Source organism: Drosophila mauritiana, chromosome 3L (assembly GCF_004382145.1).
Source record: "Drosophila mauritiana strain mau12 chromosome 3L, ASM438214v1, whole genome shotgun sequence".
NCBI classification, from domain to species: domain Eukaryota; kingdom Metazoa; phylum Arthropoda; class Insecta; order Diptera; family Drosophilidae; genus Drosophila; species Drosophila mauritiana.
Window position 1 is genome coordinate 7,867,489 of NC_046669.1, and position 27,325 is coordinate 7,894,813.

Genomic DNA, 27,325 nt, shown 5'->3' on the forward strand with positions numbered 1-27,325 from the left:
TTGCTAAAATTTAGAATTGCTTTTTCAATTCCCGCCAAGTTGGGACCACCTGTCCAGGCCAGTGCTGTGAAGCGCGCGTGGCCACAGAGCTCGGCAACCCTGCAGCCGTGCGAAAGCGAATGTGGTGAAGAAAAAAAAAACAGCGAAATACACACGTATTTTGCGACGAAATTAAATAGAATTCCGGCTAAAGGGTATAAGGACACTTGAAGGATGTCTGCGCGTATGCTGAAAAAGCTGCAGGGCGACGCTGACAAGCTGGCGCCACCGCCTGATGACGAGGACTGCGAGGAGCTGAGCGACAATGATGAACTGGAGGACAGCGATATGCAACGCGACCGAAAATCGCACCTAAATCCATTCGATTTGGTAGGCCGCTTTTAATAAAATAGCCAGCTCATCACCAAATGAACTACGTAATCCTCCGTTCCCACAAATTTTCCAGCTCAATCAAGCCGGTTTGAGTCTCTCGGAGAGTGAGTTCAAAGAAGATGACAATGAAACGGAGCATCCGTCTGCTGCCCTGCCCAATGCAACTGCCAGTGCGGCTAAAAAGAAGAAAAAGAAGCGCAAGAAGAAGGCCAAGTCCAGTGGGAATCACATCAGCAGCGAGGATAACGAGCGTCAGGACAAGTACTTTGAGAAGGTGGATCCGCTCCTTGGCAAGGTCTACGATGCGGTGCCCAGACAGTCGGCGAAACAGTTGGTATCGGCTGCCACCGGGACTACTGCCACCAAGAAACTGCTGGCCGTAGAGCTGCGCCACCTAAATCCACAGAACGAGATGCGTCGCACTTTTGGCAAGCGGGTAGTAAAAGTGGAGTAAGTTTGGAGTCCCTGGGCTAAGAACTTCCATTCAATCAAATTTTCTTTTAGAACCAAGCGTGGCAGGCAGAAGCCCACACTGAAGTCCACCTATATGGTGACCGCCAAGGATTCGTGGCCGCCACTGACCAAAAACACCATCACGATGAAACTGCTGCCCGCCCCAGACTCTCCATCGGTGTCCTCCAAGTCTATCACAGATAATGGAGCGGACGTTCAATGGTTTGCCTTCGAGCATAGCCAATACTACCAGGGAGTGCAGCAAATGTTCCTTTCTGCACTTGAGCGCATTGACTCCGAATTTCTGATCACACTTATCAAACGCTGCCCCTATCATGTCGATTCCTTGGTTCAACTCAGCGAAGTATGCAAGATGACCGAAGACTTTTCCTTGGCCTCCGAACTCCTTGAGCGCGCCCTTCTCCTTCTGGAATCGTCGCTGCACATCAACTTCAGTTTGACGTCGGGCAACTGCCGACTGGACTACCGGAGACAGGAAAACCGATCCTTCTACATCGTGCTGTTTAAGCACGCTCAGTACCTGGAGGAACGAGCTTGCAGCCGCACCGCCTTCGAGATTTCCAAACTGCTGCTGAGTCTTCAGCCAGACACAGATCCCCTTGCCATGATTCTAGTCATTGACTACTATGCCTTGCGCAGCAAGCAGTTTGAATGGCTGGTAGAGTTCTATGAAAAGTATAACGCCGCGAGGAACCTCAATCAGCTGCCCAATATGGCCTACTCATATGCTTTGGCTCTACACACGCTCTATGGCGCTTGTGAACGCTCTAACCAGGCACTGCAATACGCCCTGCTAATGTTCCCGGGTGTTCTGCGTCCTCTTTTGGACGAGATGTCGGTGCAAACGGACAAGAGGGTGCTGGCCTCATCGTACTTCTTTGCGGATGTGTCGGGCAAGTAAGTGGAGTCTTATCTCCTTGAATGATTAGTGGAATGGAATTTAATGCCTTATCTTGTTCACCAGTCAATCGCCAGCCCTGCACCAGCTGGTGTGCCTGTATGTGTGCCGTGCAAGAGTCGTTTGGCGTCAGAACGAGGTGCTACCCTGGTTGGAATCCAACGTGAACATAGTGTTAGATCGCATTGATAGTAAGGATCCCCTGGTTAATGAGTACAAGGAGAAGCGATCACTGCGATATAGTGGAACACCACCAAGGCCCATTCTTCGACATGTCATACTCTCCGATTACAAGGAGAAAGTTCCACTGGCAGTCTTCGTGTCCAAGGAGAAGCAAGCCATTATGACCTATGATCCACTGCCACCACCGAACAGCGTCAACTGCTATCAGCGGTAGGTAGTTCGAATCCCAAAGTTAGTAAATTCTAAAACCCAGTACTTGCAGAAAATCCTCGTCAAGCAGCAGCCCCACAACGAACACGAACAATTCAGTGTCTATGTTCTTTCAATCGCTCTTGCCTTCATTTAACATCAACAACCTGGCAGCAAATGCTCAGCTCCAAGAAGGAGGAGCAGCACCAGCAGCAGCTGCGGGAGCAGCTGCAGGCGATGCTAACATAGAAGCGGGCATTGAACAAGGAGCTGCCGGCGTAGCTGGCGAAGGTGAAGGTTCGTATGAGCATTTAATCATTAAAAATATCTAGAGATAGAACCTAATATAATTTTGTCGCCCCGTTTCGTCGCAGAGCATGAATCATAGAATATTTGGTTGTATTTGGGCTTTGCTTAATTTCGTTTATATCCCGAAATTGTATTAAAGCTGTAGCTTTCGTTTAATAACTTGGCTAAAAGCGATATTTTGTTTCCCATTCTTAAAACCGTCAAAAATCTAAACTCAAATTTTGCCGAAATTCCAAAAGAATCGCTATGGGATATCGTAGTTACACTTCTCCTCCAACAATATTGCAGAAGCTGGTTTGCAGCAGTCATTAACGCTAATGATGGACGCGATGCGAGACTTCCTGCAAAACTTCCGGATTGCAGAGCACTTGCGTTCGCCGGAAACGGCGGCGGCACAATCCACGAGCAGCAACGACGAGGAGGAGGGCTCCAGTGACTACATTGACTAGTCAGTTTGTCAATTACGTGAGGCATAACGAAGTTTTTTCGGACTTGTAGCTCGGAACATGTTTTTGGAAACCACCTTTTGCTATTTCCTCAGCTAAGCGACACCGTCACAAAATTAAAATATACAATACATAGAGCAATTTGAACACATAAAAAAAAAAATAAATGTATATGTAATTTATGCATTGAATAAAATTTTCCAGTAAAGGCTTTAGATCAAAAGCGACGAGTGTTTGAGCTTAAAGAATGTTTTATTGATTTATTTAATGCCTTTTTAATTACGCTTATCAATATAACAAACAGATTTCTCATCAATATTTCTTTTCGTTTTTCCTTTTTTGTTCATTCAGTGTTTGAATTGGTTGCAGTTATTGCAATTATAAATATTTCTATGACAAGTAGAGCGTTTTCGTATTTAAATGTGTATAGAGCCGGGATTTCTCCAAGAGCTTAGATCGGTGTGACTGTGTGTGATCGTGTTTGAGTATGGTATAAAAGTCGACTTCTAGAAATAATGCACCTTAGATAGGGGTTGAACTGGCAGACATCGGAGTTGTTGCTTTATAGTTAGCCTAACAAAATCACACGAAATTAAACAGAACGAAACTGATTTACACAAGGTTAATAGCTAAACACATATAGAAAAGAATAATTACTAATACTTTAGCGTGGAATACCGAATCGCAATGTATATATATATATATAGTTGGAGAATAAATCAAATTTTAAATGAAAAAATAAATCAAAAATAACTGCTGCAAGCCGATTGGATCGGATCAATTATGTCATGGTGCCAAAGACGGGATTGTGACGGCAAATGCTGGGGCCATACTCCTCGTAGGCAGCCTTCGTGTGACACACCTGATAGAACTCGGGCTATAAATGGGAAGAATATTAAGATAGAGATAAAGATAAGGATTTTACAGATCCTAAGCCACTACAACTCACCGTTGAAGCCAACATGCTGCCTCCAAACCACACGGCGTACCTCTGCATGTGGTGCGTAATCACCTGAACATCAATGGGTTTTGGCTGTAACGAAAATAATCAAAGTTAGAAGTATGACTCATTAGCAGCTGTGATATCACCCACCTTAATGCGTCCCTCGGACAAATTCTCGCTGATCCGGAGACGTGTGTCCACCGATCGCTTGATATCTCGCTGCAACCTCCTGCCGAAGTCCTTGAACATCGTGGATCCACCGCTCAGAACAATGTTATTGTATAGAGGACGCCGCACATCGATTGGGCAGTTTTGGATGACATTATCCACTATTTCCGACAGTGGAATGGTAAAGTCGGGGTTTGAGAACTCGGGATGGAAGAAGATCTCGGGTCCCAGGAATCGCTCGTAGCCCACGTCCACATTGAACGGCGCCTTGGTTACCGTGTTCACGCCGCTAAAGTTGCGTATCCACTTGCCCGGCTCCGTGTCGTACTTGGCAAATTCTTTGGCGATATCGGGACAGATGTAGCAGTGCTTCTCCTTGATCGCTTTGGCAGTCTCCAGGCTCTGTTCCGGCGGAATGCCCACCTCCCGTTCGCGCAGCAGGCTCTGAATGAACGAGGTGATGTTGCGGCCAGCGATGGGAATGTGCTTGATGCAGGAGCCGATTACGTAGCCCTCGGCCTAGAAATAAAAAACAGCTTAATATATTAATATGTTTATAACTAATACGCTATTTTATCTTAGCCTCATAATGTGGAATTTATTAATTTAATAAATCCGACTACTGTTTCGGTTTTGTGTTCTCTTTCCAAACAGTTTTTACCGAATCCAGTGCAAACCCAACTCTGCTGATAAGATAAGATCTGTGCTACTTACCACGGGTATGACGTGCGTCACTCCATCGCCGCTGTCCACCACGATGCCTGTGAGGGTACGCTCCTCAGCCGACCGGGAGGCCCAACTGGCGGCTAGGGCAAGCACCGCCTGGACGGCGATGTACAGACCAGGAACGTTGAACGTCTCAAACATTATCTCCGCGGTGTACTCCCGATTTTCGGGCGTATTTAGCGGCGGCTCAGTCAGCAGGAAGTAGTGATCCTCAGGCTCGGCTCGCAGATACTTGAAGACGCACTGCTCTAGAAAGCGCTCCATCAAGTCCCAGTCCTCCACCAGACCATGACGCACCGGATACTATTGGAATGCCATGATAAATATGATGTCGGTTGCTTAATGGCCATAGATACAAGAGCATACCTTAATGGAGTAGCCGGTGGCATCGAAGGCCTCATCGCCGATGAAGAAGTCCAGGTCCTCGATGCCCTTTGTGATGCGACGTGTGTTGGTGTCTCCCACTCGGGCCGACTCCTTGATGGCAATCGCCGAGGGAATAATGAACTGCGGCTCCTTATTCCCGGCAAAGCCCAGTTTGGAGTAGCTGATGGATGTGCAGGAAAGCAGAGTGTTAGTCAGTCGACCTCCTTTACGTCCAATTGGAGACCCCCACGGGCAATCGAAACCAAAAACTCACCCGGTGCCCACATCGATTACGCATGCCGGTAGCCTGCCTGCCATGGTCGCTGCTCGTCCTTTTGCCTTGCTGCTAGTTAAAGCTCTTCAGTTGCGATCCTCGCTCGCCTTTGACACAAATTTCCGTTCCTTTCAGTTGCAGATAAGCCCAGATTTCTATATATTTTCAACCACACCTCCAACTATGTGTCACTTTGCTCTTCGTCACACACACATTCGCGTGTTCACGTACGAGCAGCTGCCAGGGCTGCAACAATCGATTGGCCATCCAACTTGAATGGCAATTTATCGGGAATTGTGAGAAGTCGGTCTTTAAATATAGTTGCACGTTTACCTTATAAAGCAAGTGGTCTATCTAGAAATATCGCCTAGATTTTCCGAGACAAAATCTTTGCACGAATTTTTCGCTAAACTGTTACCGGCGAAAATACGTAGCCCTGTAGGGCCCCATATACTGCGGCGTTAGTCAACACATGCAGGCGCGGTTTCTTCTTCTTCTACGCTTCGTTCGTCTCGCGAATTTCGGCGGTGTGTGTGTGCGTGTGTGGAGCCTTTTCCACGTTTTTTCCTCCGGAAAAGAGATTTGCAATTTGGCCCCCACATTGGAGCCACTCGTGCGGCTAGCATAAACCAAGGACTTTATAAAGGCAAGAACAGCGGGTGCACAGTGGGCACAAGGTGACCGCCAAACGACGAGGTGCAGCAGAAAGACCGGCGAAACGTGGAATCAGGCAAAAGTATCAAAAATGGAGGCACAAAAACTCACGGAACTGTTGCGCGCAACTATTGATCCGAATCCGGAGCAGCGCAAGGCGGCCGAGGATCAACTGGCCCAGGTGAGTTTGCCCCCAAAAATAAACGCCTGCACTTGAATTCGAAAGGTCTTGGAGGTGGCGCCATCGCCTGAAAACCATGTGCTTTTTTAATTGTTCGCTTTTAACCTCCCTCGCTCCCTCACTCCATCACTCTTGTCGTTTTACAAGTGTGTGGGTGTGGATAGTGTAAGCCGATATCGGTCAAAAAGTTTGCCCTTTATGTGTTTACCATTATCCCGACTTCTATGTTGTTGCCCCAGAGGCAACAAGTCGATATCTTTGGGTCACCTACATGTGTATGCTATATATATTTGTATATATGTACATATTTACTGCGGGTTTCGCTTGATTCTCCGGAAATCCACTGAATTGTTAATAAATATTTAATTGAGACTTTCGAAATATTGTCGGAATGCCCTTTGATTGAAGCTTACGCAATTCCCTTGGAATTAAATGTGGGCAATCAGAGCGGCCAGTCTAATTAGACCCCACCCCACTAACCAATTGCTTTGGCCCCACTGTAGAGGCATGCTCATTACGACTGAGTCAGCATCTAACGATTTGCATGCCCCTCCCAATCGCCACCCACCAACCTCCCTGTTGTCAATTAACTTTATCAGCGCTTATGGCCAGCAGTTGTTCTTGGCTCCCTCCTCCATATTAATTGAGCTCTGTGAACGGAATTTAAAGTGCTTCTGCCATTGATTCTTTGACCAATTCAAATTTAACCCCACCCCAAACAGCTGTGTAAACATATCCATTCTATTTCATTTCTATACATTAAAACCCCTACAGATACACAAAATCATCGGATTTGTGCCCACCATACTGCAGATCGTTATGCAAACGACGGTGGAACAGCCGGTGCGACAGGCCGGTGCTGTCTACCTCAAGAATCTGATCAACAGCAGCTGGTCGGACCACGAGGCCAAGCCTGGAGAGCCAATACCCTTCTCTATACACGAACAGGATCGGGCTATGATCCGTGGCGCTATTGTAGATGCTATTGTGCACGCCCCCGAGCTGATTAGGTGGGTACATTCATGGAAAATCCTTTCCAGGGAGCTAATTTCGTTCTGTACACAGGGTACAGTTGTCCGTCTGCGTCAATCACATCATTAAAAGCGATTTCCCCGGACGCTGGCCACAGGTGGTGGACAGCATCAGCATCTATCTGCAAAACCAGGATGTCAACGGCTGGAACGGAGCTTTGGTGACCATGTACCAACTGGTCAAGACCTACGAGTACAAGCGGCATGAGGAGAGGACGCCGCTAAACGAGGCAATGAACCTGCTGCTGCCCATGATCTACCAGCTGATGGTTCGACTGCTGGCAGAGCAGTCCGAGCAATCTGTGCTGCTACAAAAGCAGGTTCTCAAGATCTACTATGCTCTCACGCAATACACCCTTCCACTGGACCTCATTACCAAGGAGATCTTCTCGCAGTGGATGGAGATCTGTCGTCAGGTGGCTGATCGCGCAGTGCCCGATAGCTCACACCTGGACGATGACGAGCGAACGGAGTTCCCCTACTGGAAGACGAAGAAGTGGGCCCTGCACATTATGGTTCGCATGTTTGAGCGGTACGTTGATGGCATTTTCTATATTCATAGTCTAGATAACTAATATTGTATGTATAAATTTAGTTATGGCAGTCCCAGCAATGTGGTTAGTGAAAAATACCAAAAATTCGCAGAGTGGTATCTGCCCACGTTTAGCCAGGGCGTTCTGGAAGTGCTCCTCAAGATCCTCGACCAATACCGAAACAGAGTCTACGTCTCACCACGCGTCCTCACTGATGTGCTCAACTATCTGAAGAATGCGTAAGTAATTTAGTATTAAATAAATTCTCCTGTGACATTCGAAAAATCCCTTTCCAAAAGTCCTCCCGGCTATATAGGTGATATCTAATCTTTGATAGAAAGTCTGAAAAGTTTTCAAGCTGATAAGGTGTAGTTTTTATAATTGCAATTAAGAAAGTCGATTTAAATCAGTTATGACTCGTTTTTTTAAATGTAACTTATTCCGTTTTCAGGGTAAGCCATGCCTACACCTGGAAGCTGATTAAGCCTCACATGGTGGCTGTCATCCAGGACGTGATCTTTCCCATCATGTCGTTTACTGACTCCGATCAGGAGCTATGGGAAAGCGATCCCTACGAGTACATTCGCCTTAAGTTCGGTAAGAGAACTTTTTAAATGACTTGAACTTCATTACTAACCGTTTCCAAATAGATATCTTCGAGGATTATGCCACACCTGTACCGGCAGCCCAATCTCTGCTGCATTCTATGTGCAAAAAGCGCAAGGGCATTTTGCCCAAGGCCATGGCTACAATTATGCAGATAATTACATCGCCGAATGCGGACAACAAACAGAAAGATGGTGCATTGCACATGATTGGAACGCTGGCGGACGTGCTGCTGAAAAAGGCTTCGTACCGCGACCAAGTGGAGTCCATGCTGACCACCTACGTCTTCCCAGAATTCCAAAATCCCGCGGGCCACATGAGGGCGCGCGCGTGCTGGGTGCTGCACTATTTCTGTGACGTCCAAATCAAGAATCCCCAAGTGCTAGCCGAGATAATGCGTCTGACCACAAACGCCTTGCTTACCGACAAGGAGCTGCCCGTCAAAGTGGAGGCAGCTATCGGTCTGCAGATGTTCCTATCGTCCCAGGACGAGGCGCCGCAATACGTGGAGGCACAGATCAAGGAGATCACGAAGGAGCTACTTACCATCATTCGGGAGACGGAGAACGAAGATCTAACAAACGTTATGCAAAAGATCGTGTGCACCTTTACCGAGCAATTGCTGCCCGTGGCCACCGAGATCTGCCAGCACCTGGCCACCACTTTCAGCAAGGTCCTAGAATCTGAGGAGGGATCCGACGAGAAGGCCATCACGGCCATGAGCCTGCTTAACACTATCGAAACTCTGCTCAGTGTGATGGAAGAGCATCCCGATGTCCTGGTCAACTTGCACCCGATCGTTATTAATGTTGTCGGACACATTTTCCAGCACAACATCACTGGTGAGTTGGGTGTGCCCTCAATCGTTGATATCGTTTTAAAAATATCTGGTCATCTCTACAGACTTCTATGAGGAAACCTTCTCGCTGGTCTACGACCTGACAGCCAAGGCCATTTCCCCCGAAATGTGGCAGATGCTGGAGCTCATCTACCAGGTGTTCAAGAAGGACGGTATTGACTACTTCATCGACATTATGCCTGCTCTGCATAACTATGTGACGGTCGACACACCCGCTTTCCTCTCCAATCCTAACAGGCTATTGGCCATTCTCGACATGTGCAAAACGGTAAGCTTCTATTTTTAATTATTAAATATGTCTGAACCTCGAATAACAAAATAAACCTACTTAATTTAGATGCTTACTGGCAGTCCTGGCGAGGATCCCGAGTGCCATGCCGCCAAACTGATGGAAGTGATTATCTTGCAGTGCAAGGGTCAAATCGACTCAGTGATACACATGTTCGTGGAGCTGGCTCTGTCTCGGTTAACTCGTGAGGTTCAATCCTCAGAGCTGCGCACTATGTGCCTGCAAGTGGTAATCGCGGCACTCTACTATAATCCCCAGTTGTTGCTGTCCATTCTGGACAAAATGTCCCAGCAAAACAACGACTCTATCAGCGCGCACTTTATCAAGCAGTGGCTTCACGACACGGACTGTTTCCTAGGGTAAGAATGCACATGCTTGTTGATGAGCTAGATAGTTTATTGTAACGTTTTCCAGAATCCACGATCGCAAACTTTGCGTCCTGGGTCTGTGCACCCTCATCTCGCTGGGCGAAGCCAAGCCCCAGGTTCTGAGCGAAGTGGCTGGAAAGATTGTGCCCGCACTTATTTTGCTTTTCGATGGACTAAAACGCGCCTACGAGTCTCGTGCTCAGGAGGAAGAGGAAGAAGAGGAGGAGGAGGACGGTGACGACTGTGAGGAGGCTCTGTCTAGTGACGAGGATGACATGGACGAAATGGCACCGGACTATCTGGATAAATTGGCCGAATTTGCCAAAACCAAGGGCAATGAGTCGGGCTTCGAAGTGAAAGCCGAAATCAAGGACGACGATGCTGACTCGGACGGTGATGCCGAGGAGTCTGTGGGTGATCTGAACGAGACTGGGCTGGAGTCGTTTACAACGCCCATCGACGATGAGGAGAACGAAAGCGCCATCGATGAGTACTGGACGTTTAAGGAAGTTATTACGGGTAAGTTGTGCTGAATTTTGTACACCATTAATAAAAAAATTAATAACCTATCTTCGCCATCAGCACTTTCTGCACAAGACCAAGCATGGTATGCGCTGTTGACCTCCAACCTCACACCTGAGCAAGCCAAGGCGCTGCAAGAGGTGGTGGTGACGGCCGACCAACGCAAAGCCGCAAAGGAATCGAAGCTGATCGAGAAGCAAGGTGGCTTCGCCTTTCCGCAGACTGCCGTGCCCACGTCGTTTAAGTTCGGCTCCTAAGAAACTGAATTAGATCACCAGTCACTTGGTTCGATTTCTGACTTGATTGTTTCTCATATTCTTTCCAAAAATAACAAAAACATCAAACAAAATACATCTGGCATGCTGATGATGGCTTTAAAGGCATTCTCTTGGTTTTCGTACACTCCGTGTACCCATGTATGCTGCGACAATCGATCGATTAATAAGATTAAAAAATCGATCGGTCGAGCGGCGACGAGACCGCACTATATTTATTGTAGATTTATATTTTATTTCCTATTTTGTGGCCATCGCGGCCAACTAAATTATGATAACTTAAGTCCATTGTAAATCTATGTATGTAAACGAAACGAAACGAAAAACAAACACGTCAGGACGAGAAGGTCTCATTAAATGAGATTGTGCCCACCAGCACGCCCCCGTAGAACTCCAAAAAAGTTGGCATCTAGGTCAGAGAATGAGAATTCAACGCAGAGCATTTCACATACATTTTCTTTATACACACATACACGTATATTCTGTACTAAATGAAGCGATATTTTTGAAAAATAAAAAAAAAAACATTTTTAACGTTTGAACTGGAAAAATCTTTTTCTTATTCGGATACCTTTTTGTAAGGTATTTAAAGCGTTCAGAGAACGAATTTGTTAAGAGTATCTAATATACATATATATATTTAATAAAGCTGAAAGAATTAGTTTCCGGAAGATTTGAACAATTTAAATGTTGGCGGCCATGAAGTAGAGTTATCGATAAGAGCGTCCATCCTTTCGTTTCCCGAAGACGTTTTCTCACACTTAATTGCCGATCGATTAGCGATATCAGAACGCATTTTTTGTTTGGACAACAGGCTGCATTTGTTTACAACCGAATTTTATTTATAAAGTAGGAACTTACGTTACCATGAAAGTAGCTGTAGAAGGATGCGCACATGGCGAACTGGAACGAATATACGACACCATACAGGGCATCGAAAAGGATGGCGGCACCAAGATCGACTTGTTATTGTGCTGTGGCGATTTTCAGTCCACCCGGAATCTGGAGGATTTGCAGACGATGGCTGTACCAAAGAAGTACCTGGATATGTGCTCCTTTTACAAGTGAGTAGAGTGTCGGCAGCTTGTAGATCAGGAGGTAATCCATTTCTCTTTAAAGATACTACAGTGGCGAGCTGGTAGCACCAGTGCTGACCATATTTATTGGCGGCAACCACGAGGCCTCCAATTACCTGCAGGAGCTCCCATACGGCGGATGGGTGGCTCCAAATATCTACTACCTTGGTTATGCCGGCGTCGTCAATGTAAACGGAGTTCGGATAGCTGGAATAAGCGGAATCTTTAAGGGTCACGACTTTTTGCGCGGCCATCATGAATTTCCTCCATATACCGAGTCCACGTGTCGCAGTGTCTACCATGTGCGGCAGCTAGAAGTCTTTAGGCTGAAACAAATTTCCGGTCGAGTTGATATTTTCCTCTCCCACGACTGGCCCACCGGCATCTATGAATATGGAAACAAGGCGCAACTGCTCCGCAAAAAACCCTTTTTTGCGGCAGACATGGAGAGCGGGAAGCTGGGTAGCCAGCCACTGGAGGAGTTACTGAAAGCGGTCCAACCGGCCTACTGGTTTGCTGCCCATTTGCATTGCAAGTTTGCCGCTTTGGTGCCGCACAATCACAGCCAAAAGCTAGGAGATGCTGAATCTTCCTCTTCCAGCAGCAGTGAAGATGAAGACGAGGAGAAGGAAAAGGAAAAGAAAGCTGCTCCTCCACCATCCAAATCTGTTCCCGTGACCAAGTTCCTGGCTCTCGACAAATGCCTGCCGCGTCGTGCATTCCTGCAAGTGGTAGAGGTACCCAGTGACCCTATCGAAGGCACTCCCCGCCTGGAATACGACGCAGAGTGGCTAGCCATCTTGCACAGTACAAATCACTTGATTTCTGTCAAGGAGAATTATTATTACTTGCCCGGCAAAAAGGCGGGGGAGATGACAGAGCGATCAAACTTTACGCCCACTGAAGAAGAACTAGAAGCAGTGACCGCAAAGTTTCAGAAACTTCAAGTCCCCGAGAACTTTGAGCGCACAGTGCCAGCTTTCGATCCCGCCGAGCAGTATGATTATAAGCACATGTTTGTGGATCAACCCAAGGTTCAACTAAACCCCCAGAGCAATACGTTCTGTGCCACTCTGGGTATAGACGATCCGCTATGCTTAGTTTTGTTGGCGAATGGCCAAGATCTGCCTTCGGTGGGAAGTACCGAATACAAGGATAGGGAAACAGAAAATTCTAAGCTGCAGGCGGTGGAAGAAGACGTTGCCGAACCATTAGTTACACCGACTAAAAGGAAACTTAACTTATCCCTGCCAGCACCTACAACAGCAGCAGCTGATACCACCGATAAAAACGTGATAGACCTGCCCGAGGAGGAACCTGAAGAACCAATTAAAGCGACGGAAGCCCCTCATGAAGAGGAACCTGCATCAGTGCCCGCGAGTCCCAATGTGAAAAAACTGAAGCGACGCAATCAGAACATTTACCAAGCGCAAGAAGATTAAACCCTAACAAATTCCGTGAAAGCGGAGCGATTTATACAAAAAAAAGGAGGCAATTTTATTTAAATAACACAGAAGATACTTGGCTGATACGAGCAGCCAACGGGTAGTGATGGGCAAATAAATAGGAGGGTGTTAGCTGTTGGGAAGCGAGATAACGACTCACTGTGTCCCGCTGGCATTATCGGCATATACCTCGTCGGCGCACTGAAAAGCGGCCTGCATTACCGATTCGGGCGTGTCCACAACATCGCAATAGTATGTATCCGGTGATGGGATGCAGTGCAGCTGCACCTGGCTGCCATCTGTCTTGGCGCGATAGAAGCGGCACTGTCGCGGTCCATATGTTGGCATATCCGCATCGTATGGCGGACTAAGAATGTCGAAGAAAGCGGCTACGCCGCTACCAATTTGGGCAATCTGATGGTAATTTCTCTTTCTAGGAGTCAATGTGGCACACGGACTAGCCGGCGTGACCAATATGGGTTCCTCGACATGCACCTTCACCACTGTTTGATGAAGGTCATAGGTGAGCGGCTCATCCGGGCCCAACTGGTGCGAAAAGCTGTCCACCATTAGCTGACCCCAGATGCATCGTAGCAGACCGAACATCATGGGGTGATCGTGCAAGGGAATAGTGCTCGCACCGCGCACTATAAACAGGCTCATGGAGAAGCGATCATCCTCGAAGATATGCATGTAGCTGCACGGTGCCCGATGGCTTCCCCCGTTGCGAAAGAGCTCCTCGCGGAGGTGCAGATCCCGGTAGGTCAGCTCGTCCGTCAATTGACGCAGGTGCTGCAAATTCGCATTGAAGCTGGCGTGATTTGCCCGGTCGAACGTTTTGAATGCCTGTCGCAGTACATTGCTGAAGTGCGTCGTCATCTTTTTCGGCCAGGTGTACTGAACTCCGGTCTGATACAGTAAGAAACGAAACAGGCAGGAAACGACTGCGAGATAAACAAACAATCAGCTGATCCAGTGTTAGGAAACGTATCACGGACTACTTGGATTTTTTTTCTTTTATTTATTTATGAACATGTTTGAAGAAATGCTTTTATTAATGCCTAATTAGGTCTAGTAGCCGCGCTCCTTGGACTGGGTGGCGTGCGTCAGGATCCACGACTTGTAGTCGCGCTTCTTCATCGACATCTGCTTGTGGCGTGGATGCGTGGGGCAGATGACATAACCGCGCTCCTGGCGCACCACGATGTAGCAGTCCTTGCAGCGTCGCTTCAGGCGGCCCTTGACCTTGAATCCCGCCACCTGCTGGACCAAAGTGGAGCCAGGTGTCAGCAGACCCGACGTCTGACAAATTCCAGTTGTGGCGGCCACAAGTTGCGAGCTTTGCATTGATACACTTGCAGGAGCAGCCGGCCGGGTGAGAAGGTGGAAACCACGCGCGGCACTGAGACCATTCCACAAGCGGGAGCCTTGTTGCAGTATTCTACTAGCCAGGGACATCTGAAATTGGCATTTTCATTGAGATTTACAATGAAAACTTGTAGAACAGCTCACCTCTTTCTGTTTTGGATTGAACTGGTCAGAAGCCGATTACAGGCACAATGACTTCCAGTGCTTCGCAGCACTGGTTGGCGCTAAAAATGTATCGAATTAAAAACTATCGAATTAAAAACTAAAAAATGACTAATTTAAATTGTTATATTTCTTTTACTTAATTAAATTACATTTTTCGCACTTGATTTCTTAAAGACGTAAAAAAATATTTATATTTTAACGAGTCAAACAAAACAAAATTTGAAAATTGTATGATCCACAAAAATGTGTTTTTATTTTAAATCAGAATGCAATTAGAGGAATCAAGAGCATATTTTAGTGCGCAGTTGAGAACTTATTCGAATAAAAACTTTTTTTTTTTTTTGATTAATCGATACTGATGACTGCCACGGGGTTGGACGATGGGTCGTCCAGGCGGGAACGTTTGCACTTGGTTGGTCCAGCGGGTTCGTCGTCAGACGACTCCAAAATCTCGGTGATATCCTCATCCTCGATTACTTCACTTGGCTTGCGCTTGGAGCCCGATTTTGGCGGACTCTGCACAGAGAGCTTGTCTGTGGCCACGACAACAACGTCTGCTTGGTCTTCGTCTTCCTCGATTACCAGACAGTCATCGTCATCTTCCTCAACCACTTCGGTGGGCCGGCTGCGCTTCGAAGTGGAAGGTCCATCGTCCTTTGAGTCTCCTTCCCCGTTGGCAGAACGCTTCTTAGCCGATTTCGGTTCATCCTCCTTGTCTTTCACGACCTCCGTCTGCTCATCCTTTGGCTTCAGCTGCGAGGCATCTGCTACGACTTCGAACAAGTTTTCATCGCGCTCCGCATCGAAGTGGGAAATAATAATACTCAACTCGTAGTTCTGGAAGAAGTCGTCGCACTTGAGAATCACACCATCCACAATGTTTAATTCGCTCAGGAGCTTGCCCTCGTTGGATTCGGTCTCGCCCTCCTCTGAGGAGATTAGAATGGAGCCATTGCTCTGCACAGTCACATCCGGATTCAACATGTTGAGCGTCTTAACCAGGACCTCGTCACGCAGCTCCTTTATACGCATGCGCTTCGTATCGATCTTGAGAGTAATGGCCGGATCGCTGGCGCATACATGGCAATTGGGATTGGGGCCTGGAAGAGAAGCGTCCGGCACAAGGAAGTAATTTCGTGCATTTGGTCTAAGTCGGGCATAGACGGCCTTGCACTGCTCCCACTTGGCCTCCAAGACTTTGAAAGCCCGCATCACGGAAATGCCCGCAGTAATCGCATTTGTGGTGGCAATAGCAGGAATAATGTTTCCCGCCATCGACTTAATCTCAAACCTTGACTTCCGCTCAATATCGAAAATGTGGGATCGCACGTTGGCGCAAGCCGCCACGAAATCCATGGCTGGCTGGTCGTCCTTGTCCCAAGCCAGAGTATCGTCGCCTTCGAGTTTCAGGAAGGCAGCGCTCAACTCTTTCAATGAATTGGCAAAGACCTGAGCGCACTCCTCGATGGACCACACCTTGTGGTGCTGCTTGGCCACATCCTTTTGATCGCCGGAGGATCCTTCGGGCAGCAGAGTATCCCACTGCACGGGCACGGGAGCCTTGCGGGTCTTCCACAAATTTGACATGCGCAACAAATAGGTAATGTCCTCGTTAAAGAACTTGTTGAACAGCTTGCCTGCATCGTAGTTGCAGTCCTTAGCCCATTGGCGGGTATTGATGCGCAGTATGTTCCCGTTGGCAGTATCCTCCTTGGCCTCCTTTTCCTCTTTTGACTCTTCGCCTTTTTCCTTCCCATCGTCTTTGGGTTCGCCATTTCCATCGGCGCCGTCCTTTTCTTTTGCATCGGGATCAGCAGCATCGGGAGAAATATCCTCATCTTCCAAGGACTCCCCAAATAGTTGACTGCCAATAAATCAATAGATAAGACGCAATTTAGAGTAAATATTAGATATACTCACTTAAAGAGATGCTTGGCCCAGACAATGCAGTGAATCGGTTCGGAGGGCGTATTGCGTATGGTGCAGCCCGGGAAGCTTCGCTGTTTGTCTTTTGGAGTGCACTCGTAGCACTGGGTGAGTCCACGCTTGATCAGTTCCACCTGACCATTGTAGCCGGCGGTGCCGCTCTCGATCAGTGGGACATCCGCATTGAGACACATGCGATTTACATGATTTCTGGCGGCCCTGTTGTCCAAGGCGCTGAGCACCAAGTCAAACTTCTTAAAGAAGTTGACACCATAATCAGTACTAAAAGGTATGTGTTGTTAGCAAGATGTAAGGGCAAAGCTAGCAAAACTTACGATGTTACACTGTCGTGGTAAGCGGTTATCTTAGCGTCCGGATTGAAGCTCAGTGCGCTTTCCTTGGCCACCCGTGCCTTAGATTTTCCAACGTGCTCGCGATGGAATAGGAACTGTCGGTTCAAGTTGCTCAGATCAATTGTGTCCAGATCGATCTGGGTAATGTTTATATATTAATAATATGGAATACTTTTTTCGAAATAACTTACAATTTCGATGTCTGTAAAGCCGCTAAGCACAAGGTTTTTGAGCACCTCGCAGCCGATTCCGCCGGCGCCCACGACCAGCACCTTGGACTTCTTTACCAGCTCCTGCAATGTGGCTGGGAAAACACCATTGATAGCTGCTGCCATTTTCTGAATGTACGTTTTCCTTTTTCTTATTTTTGATATAAAATTGCAAAATTGCGATACGGAAAAGCCGAAAAAAGTGACGCCGCCGGTGCAGGTGTTGGAAAACATATAAAGGTACGGACAAACTCAACCAGGGATGGCGAATATGGGTGACTGTTACTTATCACTTATTTGAACTTTTCTAGTATTTATATATTTCTAATAATTTCTAGTATTATTAATATATTTTATTTTACATATTAAAATCGCCATGAACTGCGCAGAAAAAAGAAAAGTTTTTTTAAAAGACATCAAACTTTTTCTGTCCGAAAAGTCAACTTGTAAAACTGAACTCACAGCAAGTGAGCATACTTGCCAACACTTATGCTCCACCAGCCCACTTAGCGCAAGCTGGGCACACTACATGCTGGGCTAATCAGAAATAGAGAAAAGCATTTTAATTCGGACGAAGTGGACATACGGATCACGGAGCACGGATCACGTCAAACGGCAAACGCGGAGAGCGGAACACGGACGAGAACTGCTCAAGCGGAATCAATAGGAATCAATACATTGTGAACAGATCTGGAGAACATCGAATAATGGCCGAAGTGCGTCGCAGGAAGGGCGAGGATGAGCCACTGGAGGACACGGCCATCTCCGGATCCGACGCAGCCAATAAGCGCAACTCCGCCGCCGACTCCTCGGACCATGTAAGTAGCAATGACTTGTATGTGGAGCAGCCGAGCGGCAGCTGTTCCGTATACCAATTTGCATAATTCTTGGAGCATAGAAAAGCCAATGTGTGTATACCAACAAATGTGTGTGGCTATGTGTTTTTGTTATTCTCTGACGCACAAGCAGGTGGGAGAAAGAAGAGAGAGCTCTCTCCTGGAGAAAATCCAATAACAAACACAAAACACACCACCAGCCAGCCAGCCTGCCTGCCACCCAACCACCCACCTGCTGTGTTGCAATATAGCGCCATTACGACCAGTAAATCCAATTAGATGGACGACGCCAATTAGGGAAGCACTGGGCCAAGAACCCAGAGCCGGAACCATTACCGTGACCAGACTTCCTCCTCCCTTTCTGGCGTGGGCTTTTTTTTGTTTTTGCTGGGTGATAATGCCTCTTATCAACCGAGCGATTTGGCAACAAACAAAACACGCCACCAAAAAAGCCCGCAATTTGTCTCCCCACTTGGTCCCCCTCTCTATTTTATGTGCCTGTGTATTGGATAAACGAGTGATTCTGATTATGGGTATATAGGCACATACATACACGTATCATGGACTTTGCTCGGCGTCGTCCAATAGAAAGTGTTTAAACCCTGCACTCCGGTCGTATCGAATCTGATAGGAAACCTATTTTGCAGTCCCAGCCAATGCAAGCAATAATTGAATTTCCCCTTTCCCTTGCTCCTTCTCCTGCCAGGTGGACTCCGAGGAAGAGAAAATTCCCGAGGAGAAGTTCGTCGACGAACTGGCCAAGAATCTGCCGCAGGGAACCGACAAAACGCCCGAGATTTTGGATTCGGCTCTCAAAGATCTGCCGGATAGGTATGTGAACCAAATCCATATGCGTAGTTGGGAACTTTAAAGATCATGATGAATAGCTAAAGCTCGATATGGAAGTGATGATTGAAAAATATTTTATTGAAGTGCGAATTTAATAAATCCGACAGTATGAGTATGAGTGCGTTCCAAAAATAATCCATATCCACAGCTGTCTACAGTTGGCGAGCAAATATTCAAAGTAAATATGTACAATTACAAACAATTATTTTTTGGGCATTCCACAGATGGAAGAATTGGGTTATTCGCGGCATCTTCACATGGATTATGATCTGCGGCTTCGCATTGATCATCTATGGTGGACCGCTGGCCTTGATGATCACGGTAGGTTTCATGGAATTCGCTTAAATGAGTCTTCAAATAACCATTGTCCTACTTTCTCTTTGCAGACGTTGTTGGTGCAGGTGAAGTGCTTCCAGGAGATCATCTCGATCGGCTACCAGGTTTACCGAATTCATGGCTTGCCCTGGTTCCGAAGCCTTTCCTGGTATTTCCTGCTCACCTCAAATTACTTCTTTTACGGAGAGAATCTGGTAGACTACTTTGGCGTTGTAATTAATCGGGTGGTCAGTGCATAATACAATAACCTGATTATATCTCCTAGTAAACATGCAATTTCATTTACAGGAATATCTGAAGTTCCTGGTGACCTATCACCGGTTCCTTTCCTTCGCCCTGTACATAATCGGCTTCGTTTGGTTCGTGCTCTCACTGGTGAAGAAGTATTACATCAAACAATTTAGTCTGTTTGCCTGGACCCATGTATCCCTGCTGATTGTCGTCACCCAGAGTTACCTCATCATACAGAATATATTTGAGGGGCTCATTTGGTTCATCGTACCTGTTTCGATGATTGTGTGCAATGATGTCATGGCGTACGTGTTCGGTTTCTTCTTTGGGCGCACTCCCCTCATCAAGCTCAGCCCCAAGAAGACCTGGGAGGGCTTCATCGGGGGTGGCTTCGCCACGGTCCTCTTTGGCATTCTGTTCTCCTATGTGCTGTGCAACTACCAGTACTTTATCTGTCCCATCCAGTACTCGGAGGAACTGGGACGCATGACAATGTCCTGTGTGCCAAGCTATTTGTTCACGCCTCAGGAATACAGTCTTAAATTGGTAAGTGATGATGCATTTCTATCTTGGGAAAATGTTATCGTTATGTTATGTTATCGGCAAGCGATTTGTTGTGCTCTAAGCTACAGTGAAAATTTTATTCATTTCCAGTTTGGCATTGGCAAGACTCTAAATCTTTACCCCTTTATCTGGCACTCGATCTCCCTGAGCCTGTTTAGTTCCATTATTGGACCCTTTGGTGGCTTCTTTGCCTCTGGATTTAAGAGAGCTTTCAAAATTAAGGTAAGTACTGTTTTTGGAACACAGGTCTTTTCAATTTAACGCAACACGCCATCTCGTTTGCAGGACTTTGGCGACATGATACCCGGACATGGCGGCATTATGGATCGTTTCGATTGTCAGTTTCTTATGGCGACCTTCGTTAACGTTTATATATCCAGCTTCATCAGAACTCCGTCGCCGGCTAAGCTGCTGACACAGATATACAACCTTAAGCCAGATCAACAATACCAAATTTATCAGTCGCTCAAGGACAACTTGGGCGACATGTTAACCTAAGCTTAATCGGTTACCAGTAAGATTCGGACAAGACGTTTGCTGAGTCGTACGTTCTATATGTAATGCAGAAATTTCTATATATATACATTGATATATATATGTAAGCAAACGGGCTTGCACTTTGAGCAGCCACATAAATTAAGTTAATTACGGGCATAATTTTTGTTATGTTTTTAGTCCTTAGTTAGATTTTGTTGCTACATTTTAGTTAAAGTCCTAAGTTAGTTTTCATTTTCTTGCATTAAGTTATTGCGATTGTTTTATTTGGCAGAACTCTACATCGTGCAATCGTATTGTTAAGCGATTCCATTAATTTTAATGCCCTCGTGAGAAGGCATGAAGGCAAGGTAAACAGAATAACTATGAATTTAATATCGACTATGTGTGTGTGCGTGTTGTTAGTGAATTTAATTACGATAACTATAGCTTAGAGATGAACAGGCAGGCAACGCCTGAATCTGGAGATTAGCATAATTAAAGCGCATTTTAGTTAAATACCTGAGGGACGAAATTATGAGATCAAGATACCAGGAAAACTCCTGTAATGCTGTAATTCTATATATTATAGTGCAATATGCAGACGTTAAACTATTGATTTTAACCATTTCAATATTTATTTCTTTACATTTATTCGGTCATACACTACGACATGCATAGTGCATCATCCTCAAGCCCTGAATCTTTCTCAAAAAGTACATAGATGATATATAATCGGTTACTTATAAATCCTGTTATACTGTACGGCATTTAAGAACGAAAATGCAATTCGTCGGCGTTTTAAAGAACTAAATGTACAAAGATTTCAATATTAAATCTTACAGTCTCTATGTTAAATATATATAAAAATAACAAAGTCATTTGTTAAACAATATGGGAAGCTCTTCCCTTCCATGGCACTTGGGATATCTTAGCATCTAAAAAGCAGTTTTAATCTCATTAACTGATTGGGGAGCGTGGTGTCCCCTAAATCAAGTTGATAGAATTCACCATCATCTTTTTGATTAAAGAACGCTCTAGGTCGTTCACATCATCGCGGTCCAAATTGAAGTAAACTTTCCTCTTGCGAGCATCATCGAGAAGGTTACGCCACATTTCCACAGACTACAAAATTAAGAAGAGTTCATTAAAAACATGTTTGAATTCAATTAAATCTGGATACTGACTTTTAGATCTTCAAAATTGCCACATATGACTAGACAACGCCGCGGTCTGGTCAGCGCCACATTGAGTCTCTGATAGTTCGTTAGAAAGCCAAAGCCGCGTGTCCTGGCATTTGAAATTATGATCACATCCTTTTCCAATCCTTGATACGAGTCCACAGTCTGAGGAGTGATATTCATGTGACTGGGAATCACCTGGCTTAGCGCGTAACACTGGTTTTGATATGGCGAAATTATTCCATAGCTATATCGCTTGCTGGGCATATGTTTGTCCATTTCTGTCAGAAGTTTGGCCACAAAACCAGCCTCCTCGTTATTGCTGATACTCTTGTTTTGGGCGCCATTGCTGTCTCGAGTGTACTTTAAATTAATAACGCAGTATGGAATGAGCGGTGAGCCGAAACGAGCAGTACAATTGGCGTTTATCAACTGATCCTCGTAGAAATACTTGTTGGGCCATCGACAGATCTCTGGATGCATGCGATACTGCATGCTCAGCTTAAATAGTTTCGTATGCGTTAACTGATGACTTCCCGGCTTATCAAGCTGTGTCTGCAGGCTTCGCTGAATCCGATCAAACATCGAATTAGAAAGGCCAAAGTCTATGGCCTTCTTCGACAGCACCACAGCTGGAAGTTGCTGCATGTCGCCAACCAAGACCATATGCGTCAATCCAAATCGCATTGGCAGTAGAGTCCAGGGCTCTGTGCACTGTGTGGCCTCGTCGACGATGCATATGTCAAAGAAATCTACATAGTTTGCCAGTTTCACACAGGAGGAAAGCGTTGTGCAGATAATGTTCGCCCTGGTCACACACATCTGCGAGATTTCAAACTCCTCACGCTGCGTCAGCGGCGGACTCAGTTGGTTACTTATCAGCTGCAGTGTTTTTTCTTTTTGATGCAACTGTTGCAAGAGATACGTGGACGTGAGATTCGTTTTCTCCTTCAGTTGCTGAATCTCACCCTTAAGATCAATATGCTGCTTTTTTAAGAATTCCGCATTCTCTTTGCTGACGCGCTTCAACTTCTGCTCTTTGGCTTTGCTAAATTGCGCCTCCAACGAAAAAGGACGAGAGTATGGACTCATCTTCTCGTGCATTCCAAAACGCAGTAGGTGGAATTGGTCGTGGTTCATCACACGCAAAACTGAACCTAGCAGCCCGACAATATGATCTACGGCTGTATTCGAGTGTGCGCAAATCAAGATTTTCCGGTCCAGGGTTTTGGCAGCATTGCCGTACATAGTCTGCAGACATAGTTCCGAAATAACCTTCGACTTTCCGGTCCCGGGGGGACCCTGGATCAGAGTGAGACTCGGCTGTATGTCGTCAATTATCCGTTGATATGTCTGCAGGACAATGCTCTCCTGGTGTTCGTTTAACTTGTGGCAGCCCTTGAACGTAAACGGCTGCTTAGGCAGTGAAACCTCATTGACTGCTTGCGTAGGCTTCAAGATGCGGCGGCAGAGCGGGGAGCTACGGAGCTGGTGGACGGCACTCAAAGCCCCAAGCTCAACCCTTAAGCTGTCCACTACTGGCCGTGCAGTCAACTGCTTAGTGTTTTTGAGCTTCTCCTCGGATATATCTTGTTTCAGGATCTCAAATGTTAAGTCGAATACGTTGCCTAAAGGAAAGGTCAGCCAAGCATTTAATTTGATGGATGTCTGCAATTATCTAAACATATGCTGATGACTTACCTGAGACACACTTAAGCTCCAACAGATTGGCAAAGGTCTCGTTTAGCATGCCACAACAGTAAAGGGTATAAAGGACGAATTTTCCGAATGGTTTGCTATTGACTGAAAAAAGTCCGAAAATTAGTAAGTGTAGTAAAAAGTATTGAATATGCTTACCTCTGGTAACCAAACGGTAGCAACCATCCTGCATATCAACGTTTATTAAGCCGACCGAAAAAGTGTTCTTATTGTTAATTTTATAGTCTCTTTCGATGGTGGAAAGCAGCTCCAGCTTCATTAAGGGCACAAATATCCTACGAAAATGTATTTAGGGTTAAATAGTGTAGAAACTAGAAGACTATCAACAACAAAAACTCACTCTCTATAGTTTTTAAAGCTATCAAATTCTTGTGGAATGGGCATTAGGACATCTTGTTCAGCAACTGCATCTACGCTGCCATGCTTTAGCCATTGGTTAGCCCACTTTAGGATACTCCGAGAGTGCTGGCGTATGTCGTTCACTGGTTTATTTTCCTTTCGAATCCATTCGCGGCGTTCGCGGTAGGAGCTGAGGCGGAGCTTTATGCACTCCTTGCGTCCCTGAACCTTAGAACTAGCTCCCTTGACCCTTTCGATGCAGTGTACCTTCACATCATCGTTGAAATGCACCTTACGGAGTTTCTTTTGTAGCTTCTTTGATTCTTCGGCTTTTTGATGGTAAAGCTCCATTTCGGCAAAGGTAACTTTGTTGCAAGTGCGCTGATTCCTCGCCAGCTCTGCTTCTTTCCGCTCCACTGGTCGAGAGCACTGTGGCTGCGGATGAAGAATAGCTTCATCAGCTGCTTGGAGCTGCTGTGAGAATGTTTCGATAGTGGGTGGTTGTTTGGGAACTGGTTTCTTTGCCGGTGGCTTAGCGTTATCCGTCTTTGCCAGTTTTGGGGCTGGGCCATCCACTCCTTTCGTTAAAAATGCGCCACGGTTGGAGTTTTGAACGGTGGGAACATTTATAGGTTTCTTTCTCTTAATGGTTGTTGAGCTATGAGTATTTTCCTTTGGTTTTTCAGTCAGCTTCTTGAGGGCTTCGCGGCGGCACTCTTTTAGCTTTTCGTCTTCTTTTTTCTTATCTTTGGGTTTCTGCTTCCATTTAGCGTTAATTTCGGCTTGATAGTCAATGAAACGCTGGCGATCTAGCACCTTATCTTTAACTTTCACCTCCGCCGAAACCCCTCGTAGCTTACCGCGATTTTTTGGCAAGGATGGAGCCTCAATCACAGCGGGACCGCGTGTCTGTCTCACATCAACAAAGTTTAAAACGTTGTCGCCCTTGATCACCTTCTTGGCAGGATCTGCGGCTTCCGAGATCACCGGTCGATCCATATAACACGATTTGGATCGGTTGAGCAGTCGCGCACTCCTTTTAAGAGGACTTTTAGTTGGAATATTGATTTCTTCGTTGGTCTGTCCTGCTGGTGAAATCTTTTTATTTTCCTCAGCCTCATCTGTTAAGGATCTTATTTCATCCCGGCAGTGTATTGTCTTTCGTCTGCCGCGAGTCTGCGTTGCTTTTTTTCCACCACCTTTGGTTTTAGATGTAGTAGGTGTCTTTAGCATTGCCGGAGCCTCCAGGGTTACTATCAGTTCTTCGAGACTATTATCAACGCTTTCATATTTCTCCTTAAGAGACACTTCATTTTTGGTTTTGGGTTTATCCAATTCCACAGGCCTATCCACATAACAGGATTTTGAACGGTTTCGCAGCTTTTTTTTAGGAGGTTCCACATTAGTTTTAGGAGCATCTTTGATTTCTTTTGAAGTGGTAGCTAACTCATCCCGAGAAGTGGCCGAGTGGACGATTCGCTTGCGGGATTTGTTAGTCTCAATTTTTTGCGGGCAGACATTAGTTAGTTCCTTTCGGATTGCAACTGTTTGCTGACACTGACGGACTGAGCTATTTTTGGTTTCTGCCATATTTTTCACGTCATCTACTGATGTCGGGCTCTTTAAGCAGGACTTAAGCTTAGGTCTTTCTCTCTTTTCGACATCAGCGGTGGAACTGACTTTGCCTGCATTATTGTCTTTTTTGGATGGGACGGATAATTTACGAACAGCTGGAGGATCCGGAGTCGTGCTGTCGGCTGTTTCAAAGATAAAACAATGCAAATATTGTTACTAGTCATATTAATAATGGCTAATTTATTTGTATACTTACCCTGCCGCACAACATGGTCGTTTAGAGATTTCGATTTGGAATGGCATCCCTTTTGTTTTGTTTGATCTTCGTCTGCAGAGTCGTCGTCACTGGAGGATAAGATGCGCAGCGTCCTTTTTGTTTTTTTTGCTCCATTGTCTAGGTCTGAGTCTGAATCTTCCTGTTCATTCTCTACCGGATAGGTCTGCGACATTTCCATGACGTCTGGTACCACCTTTTGGCTCAGCAGCTTTGACCAATCCGCCACCTTATCGTACAGCTCCTCGTCATCGGAATCGCTGATGTAGACGATGTCGTCGTAAGCTTGGTTCGATGGAGAACCTTCAGCCAAGTTCCCCATGCCATTGGTCAGCAAGAAGTCTTCTTCGCCATCACTTACGTGCATTTCGGCCTTCATTTCCCTGATCACTGCCTGAGACATGGCGAAACTCTCGTCGTATTCTTCCTCGTCGTCTATTTCCTGATCTGCCGAAGGCTCTTCGTTTTCCTGCGCCTCCGAAATGCTCCTCTTATCCGGATCCGTGTCTAGTTCTATACAGTCGCCGTCGTGTATTTTTTTGCGGGCTATTTCATTGCTCGCGGTCTTGTTGGTTAGCTTGTTGTACAGATATGGATTTAGTTCCAATACAGAATTCAGAATAGCGTCACTTGGTTCACCAAATATGTTTTGTATCTCTTCTGAGGTATGCTTTACGATCTCCTGCTTAACTTCAGTAAGTTTTGGTAGATGCAAATTGGAACTCGAAGGTAGTACCTCCTTCTCCTGGCCGGGCTCCTGTTTACCGCCAAAGTTTGGTATTTGCTGCTTAAGATTGAACTCGGTGGGCTGATTGACAGTGGGGGATCGCACGGCGGGCAGTGGTGTTGTATCGTCTTCGTCGGACGAGAGAACGATTTCCTCGACTGCCGGCTCCTTCTTCTTTAGGATGAATACAGCATGTATGCCAGTAATTTCATTTAGGTTGACTCCCGTGACTCCTAGGCTGATTGTGGAGCCCTCAGCTACTGCCAGACGGTTGATCTTGTCGCCCAACTTGCCCCCATTAATGAAGAGCCCATTCAGGGGGTTCTGTGGTAAAAGCATAAAGGATTACAGGCATCTACTTATTAGGTGAGCTGTGATAACCTACCAGAGACTGGACCTCTACGCCCTTTTCGCTTATGATGATATTGGCGTGCTCCCGGGACACAAATTGGTACTGTCCACCCAAGATTATCCTGCAACGCGAGTGGCGACCAACCGAATTAGTGCCGTTGTGCAGGATGAGGCGTGCGCCAGTGGTCACATGTTCTAGATACCACACGCCGCTCATCCTGAACAACCGTTCCGTTACACTTCGTACTAACTAAAGGAAATTCTGAAAACTGCTGACTTTGAGTGAAAAAAGAACATTGAATGTGCGCGAACGCTTATACACTTACAATAACAACAATAATCTAGGAAGTGGTTGTGAAATACTGCATTGAATGTTGCATTTCCCACAGAGTTCTCTATGCAAATGCGAAATTTCCGTAATAAGACATTAACACTTTAAAAACGTAAGTATTTCATTTTAGTTTTTAAAAAGCAAAGGTGTTTTGGTATTCAAAAAACGTATTAATTACTCGCAACAAGACTCACTTCTTTGGTCAGCGGTAAACAAGAAATGTCAGTGCTGTAAAGCGAATTACGGGAGTGCAACGGTAAAGACCATTTAAGCCGGTCGTAATTATTTTGTTAGCGTAGCTCTTAAAATTTTGCTAGGCTTGCATATATA

The 27,325-nt window shown here is 46.0% G+C and overlaps 9 protein-coding genes across 11 annotated transcripts; 4 read left to right on the top strand and 5 right to left on the bottom strand.

The window, feature by feature from the left end:
• Window positions 1–70: 70 nt before the first annotated feature.
• On the top strand, window positions 71–3,116 carry LOC117141886 (transcription factor 25). Of its 2 annotated transcripts, none has more exons than XM_033305582.1 (6): window positions 71–369; window positions 446–822; window positions 877–1,743; window positions 1,811–2,137; window positions 2,190–2,413; window positions 2,491–2,675. In XM_033305582.1, the coding sequence occupies exons 1-6, from the start codon at window positions 214–216 to the stop codon at window positions 2,502–2,504; spliced, it is 1,965 nt and encodes a 654-aa protein (XP_033161473.1). In that variant the 5' UTR covers window positions 71–213; the 3' UTR covers window positions 2,505–2,675. The 2 variants fall into 2 exon arrangements, with proteins under 2 accessions (XP_033161473.1, XP_033161472.1); XM_033305581.1 differs by lacking the exon at window positions 2,491–2,675 and adding an exon at window positions 2,714–3,116 and having other exon boundaries at window positions 72–369.
• Window positions 3,117–3,534: 418 nt separating this feature from the next.
• Window positions 3,535–5,577, bottom strand: LOC117141887 (actin-related protein 3). The gene is made up of 6 exons (XM_033305583.1): window positions 5,349–5,577; window positions 5,075–5,255; window positions 4,697–5,011; window positions 3,965–4,501; window positions 3,821–3,904; window positions 3,535–3,748 (listed from the first exon to the last, which is right to left on the bottom strand). The coding sequence occupies exons 1-6, from the start codon at window positions 5,390–5,392 to the stop codon at window positions 3,653–3,655; spliced, it is 1,257 nt and encodes a 418-aa protein (XP_033161474.1). The 5' UTR covers window positions 5,393–5,577; the 3' UTR covers window positions 3,535–3,652.
• A 259-nt stretch (window positions 5,578–5,836) lies between these two features.
• On the top strand, window positions 5,837–11,191 carry LOC117141885 (importin-7). The gene is made up of 10 exons (XM_033305579.1): window positions 5,837–6,183; window positions 6,958–7,193; window positions 7,249–7,746; window positions 7,810–7,986; window positions 8,199–8,344; window positions 8,398–9,195; window positions 9,257–9,480; window positions 9,550–9,860; window positions 9,916–10,388; window positions 10,452–11,191. The coding sequence occupies exons 1-10, from the start codon at window positions 6,094–6,096 to the stop codon at window positions 10,646–10,648; spliced, it is 3,150 nt and encodes a 1,049-aa protein (XP_033161470.1). The 5' UTR covers window positions 5,837–6,093; the 3' UTR covers window positions 10,649–11,191.
• A 265-nt stretch (window positions 11,192–11,456) lies between these two features.
• Window positions 11,457–13,229, top strand: LOC117140647 (lariat debranching enzyme). The gene is made up of 2 exons (XM_033303687.1): window positions 11,457–11,730; window positions 11,786–13,229. The coding sequence occupies exons 1-2, from the start codon at window positions 11,534–11,536 to the stop codon at window positions 13,182–13,184; spliced, it is 1,596 nt and encodes a 531-aa protein (XP_033159578.1). The 5' UTR covers window positions 11,457–11,533; the 3' UTR covers window positions 13,185–13,229.
• LOC117140649 (2-aminoethanethiol dioxygenase) lies at window positions 13,215–14,147 on the bottom strand. The gene has a single exon (XM_033303688.1). It carries the CDS (start codon window positions 14,064–14,066, stop codon window positions 13,344–13,346), a length of 723 nt encoding a protein of 240 aa, XP_033159579.1. The 5' UTR covers window positions 14,067–14,147; the 3' UTR covers window positions 13,215–13,343.
• A 41-nt stretch (window positions 14,148–14,188) lies between these two features.
• Window positions 14,189–14,780, bottom strand: LOC117140650 (39S ribosomal protein L36, mitochondrial). The gene is made up of 2 exons (XM_033303689.1): window positions 14,700–14,780; window positions 14,189–14,645 (listed from the first exon to the last, which is right to left on the bottom strand). The coding sequence occupies exon 2, from the start codon at window positions 14,643–14,645 to the stop codon at window positions 14,259–14,261; it is 387 nt and encodes a 128-aa protein (XP_033159580.1). The 5' UTR covers window positions 14,700–14,780; the 3' UTR covers window positions 14,189–14,258.
• A 243-nt stretch (window positions 14,781–15,023) lies between these two features.
• On the bottom strand, window positions 15,024–17,442 carry LOC117140590 (SUMO-activating enzyme subunit 2). Its single transcript, XM_033303597.1, has 4 exons — window positions 17,191–17,442; window positions 16,982–17,136; window positions 16,641–16,928; window positions 15,024–16,584 (listed from the first exon to the last, which is right to left on the bottom strand). Exons 1-4 carry the CDS (start codon window positions 17,440–17,442, stop codon window positions 15,066–15,068), a joined length of 2,214 nt encoding a protein of 737 aa, XP_033159488.1. The 3' UTR covers window positions 15,024–15,065.
• Window positions 17,443–17,915: 473 nt separating this feature from the next.
• On the top strand, window positions 17,916–21,391 carry LOC117140591 (phosphatidate cytidylyltransferase, photoreceptor-specific). Its single transcript, XM_033303598.1, has 7 exons — window positions 17,916–18,026; window positions 18,751–18,875; window positions 19,118–19,214; window positions 19,280–19,456; window positions 19,518–20,006; window positions 20,115–20,246; window positions 20,310–21,391. The coding sequence occupies exons 1-7, from the start codon at window positions 17,916–17,918 to the stop codon at window positions 20,520–20,522; spliced, it is 1,344 nt and encodes a 447-aa protein (XP_033159489.1). The 3' UTR covers window positions 20,523–21,391.
• LOC117140586 (helicase SEN1) lies at window positions 21,118–27,199 on the bottom strand. Of its 2 annotated transcripts, none has more exons than XM_033303593.1 (8): window positions 26,991–27,199; window positions 26,699–26,926; window positions 25,569–26,637; window positions 23,739–25,494; window positions 23,537–23,673; window positions 23,381–23,482; window positions 21,686–23,307; window positions 21,118–21,623 (listed from the first exon to the last, which is right to left on the bottom strand). In XM_033303593.1, the coding sequence occupies exons 2-8, from the start codon at window positions 26,879–26,881 to the stop codon at window positions 21,486–21,488; spliced, it is 5,007 nt and encodes a 1,668-aa protein (XP_033159484.1). In that variant the 5' UTR covers window positions 26,882–26,926; window positions 26,991–27,199; the 3' UTR covers window positions 21,118–21,485. The 2 variants fall into 2 exon arrangements, with proteins under 2 accessions (XP_033159484.1, XP_033159483.1); XM_033303592.1 differs by having other exon boundaries at window positions 26,699–26,933.
• Between the last annotated feature and the right edge of the window lie 126 nt (window positions 27,200–27,325).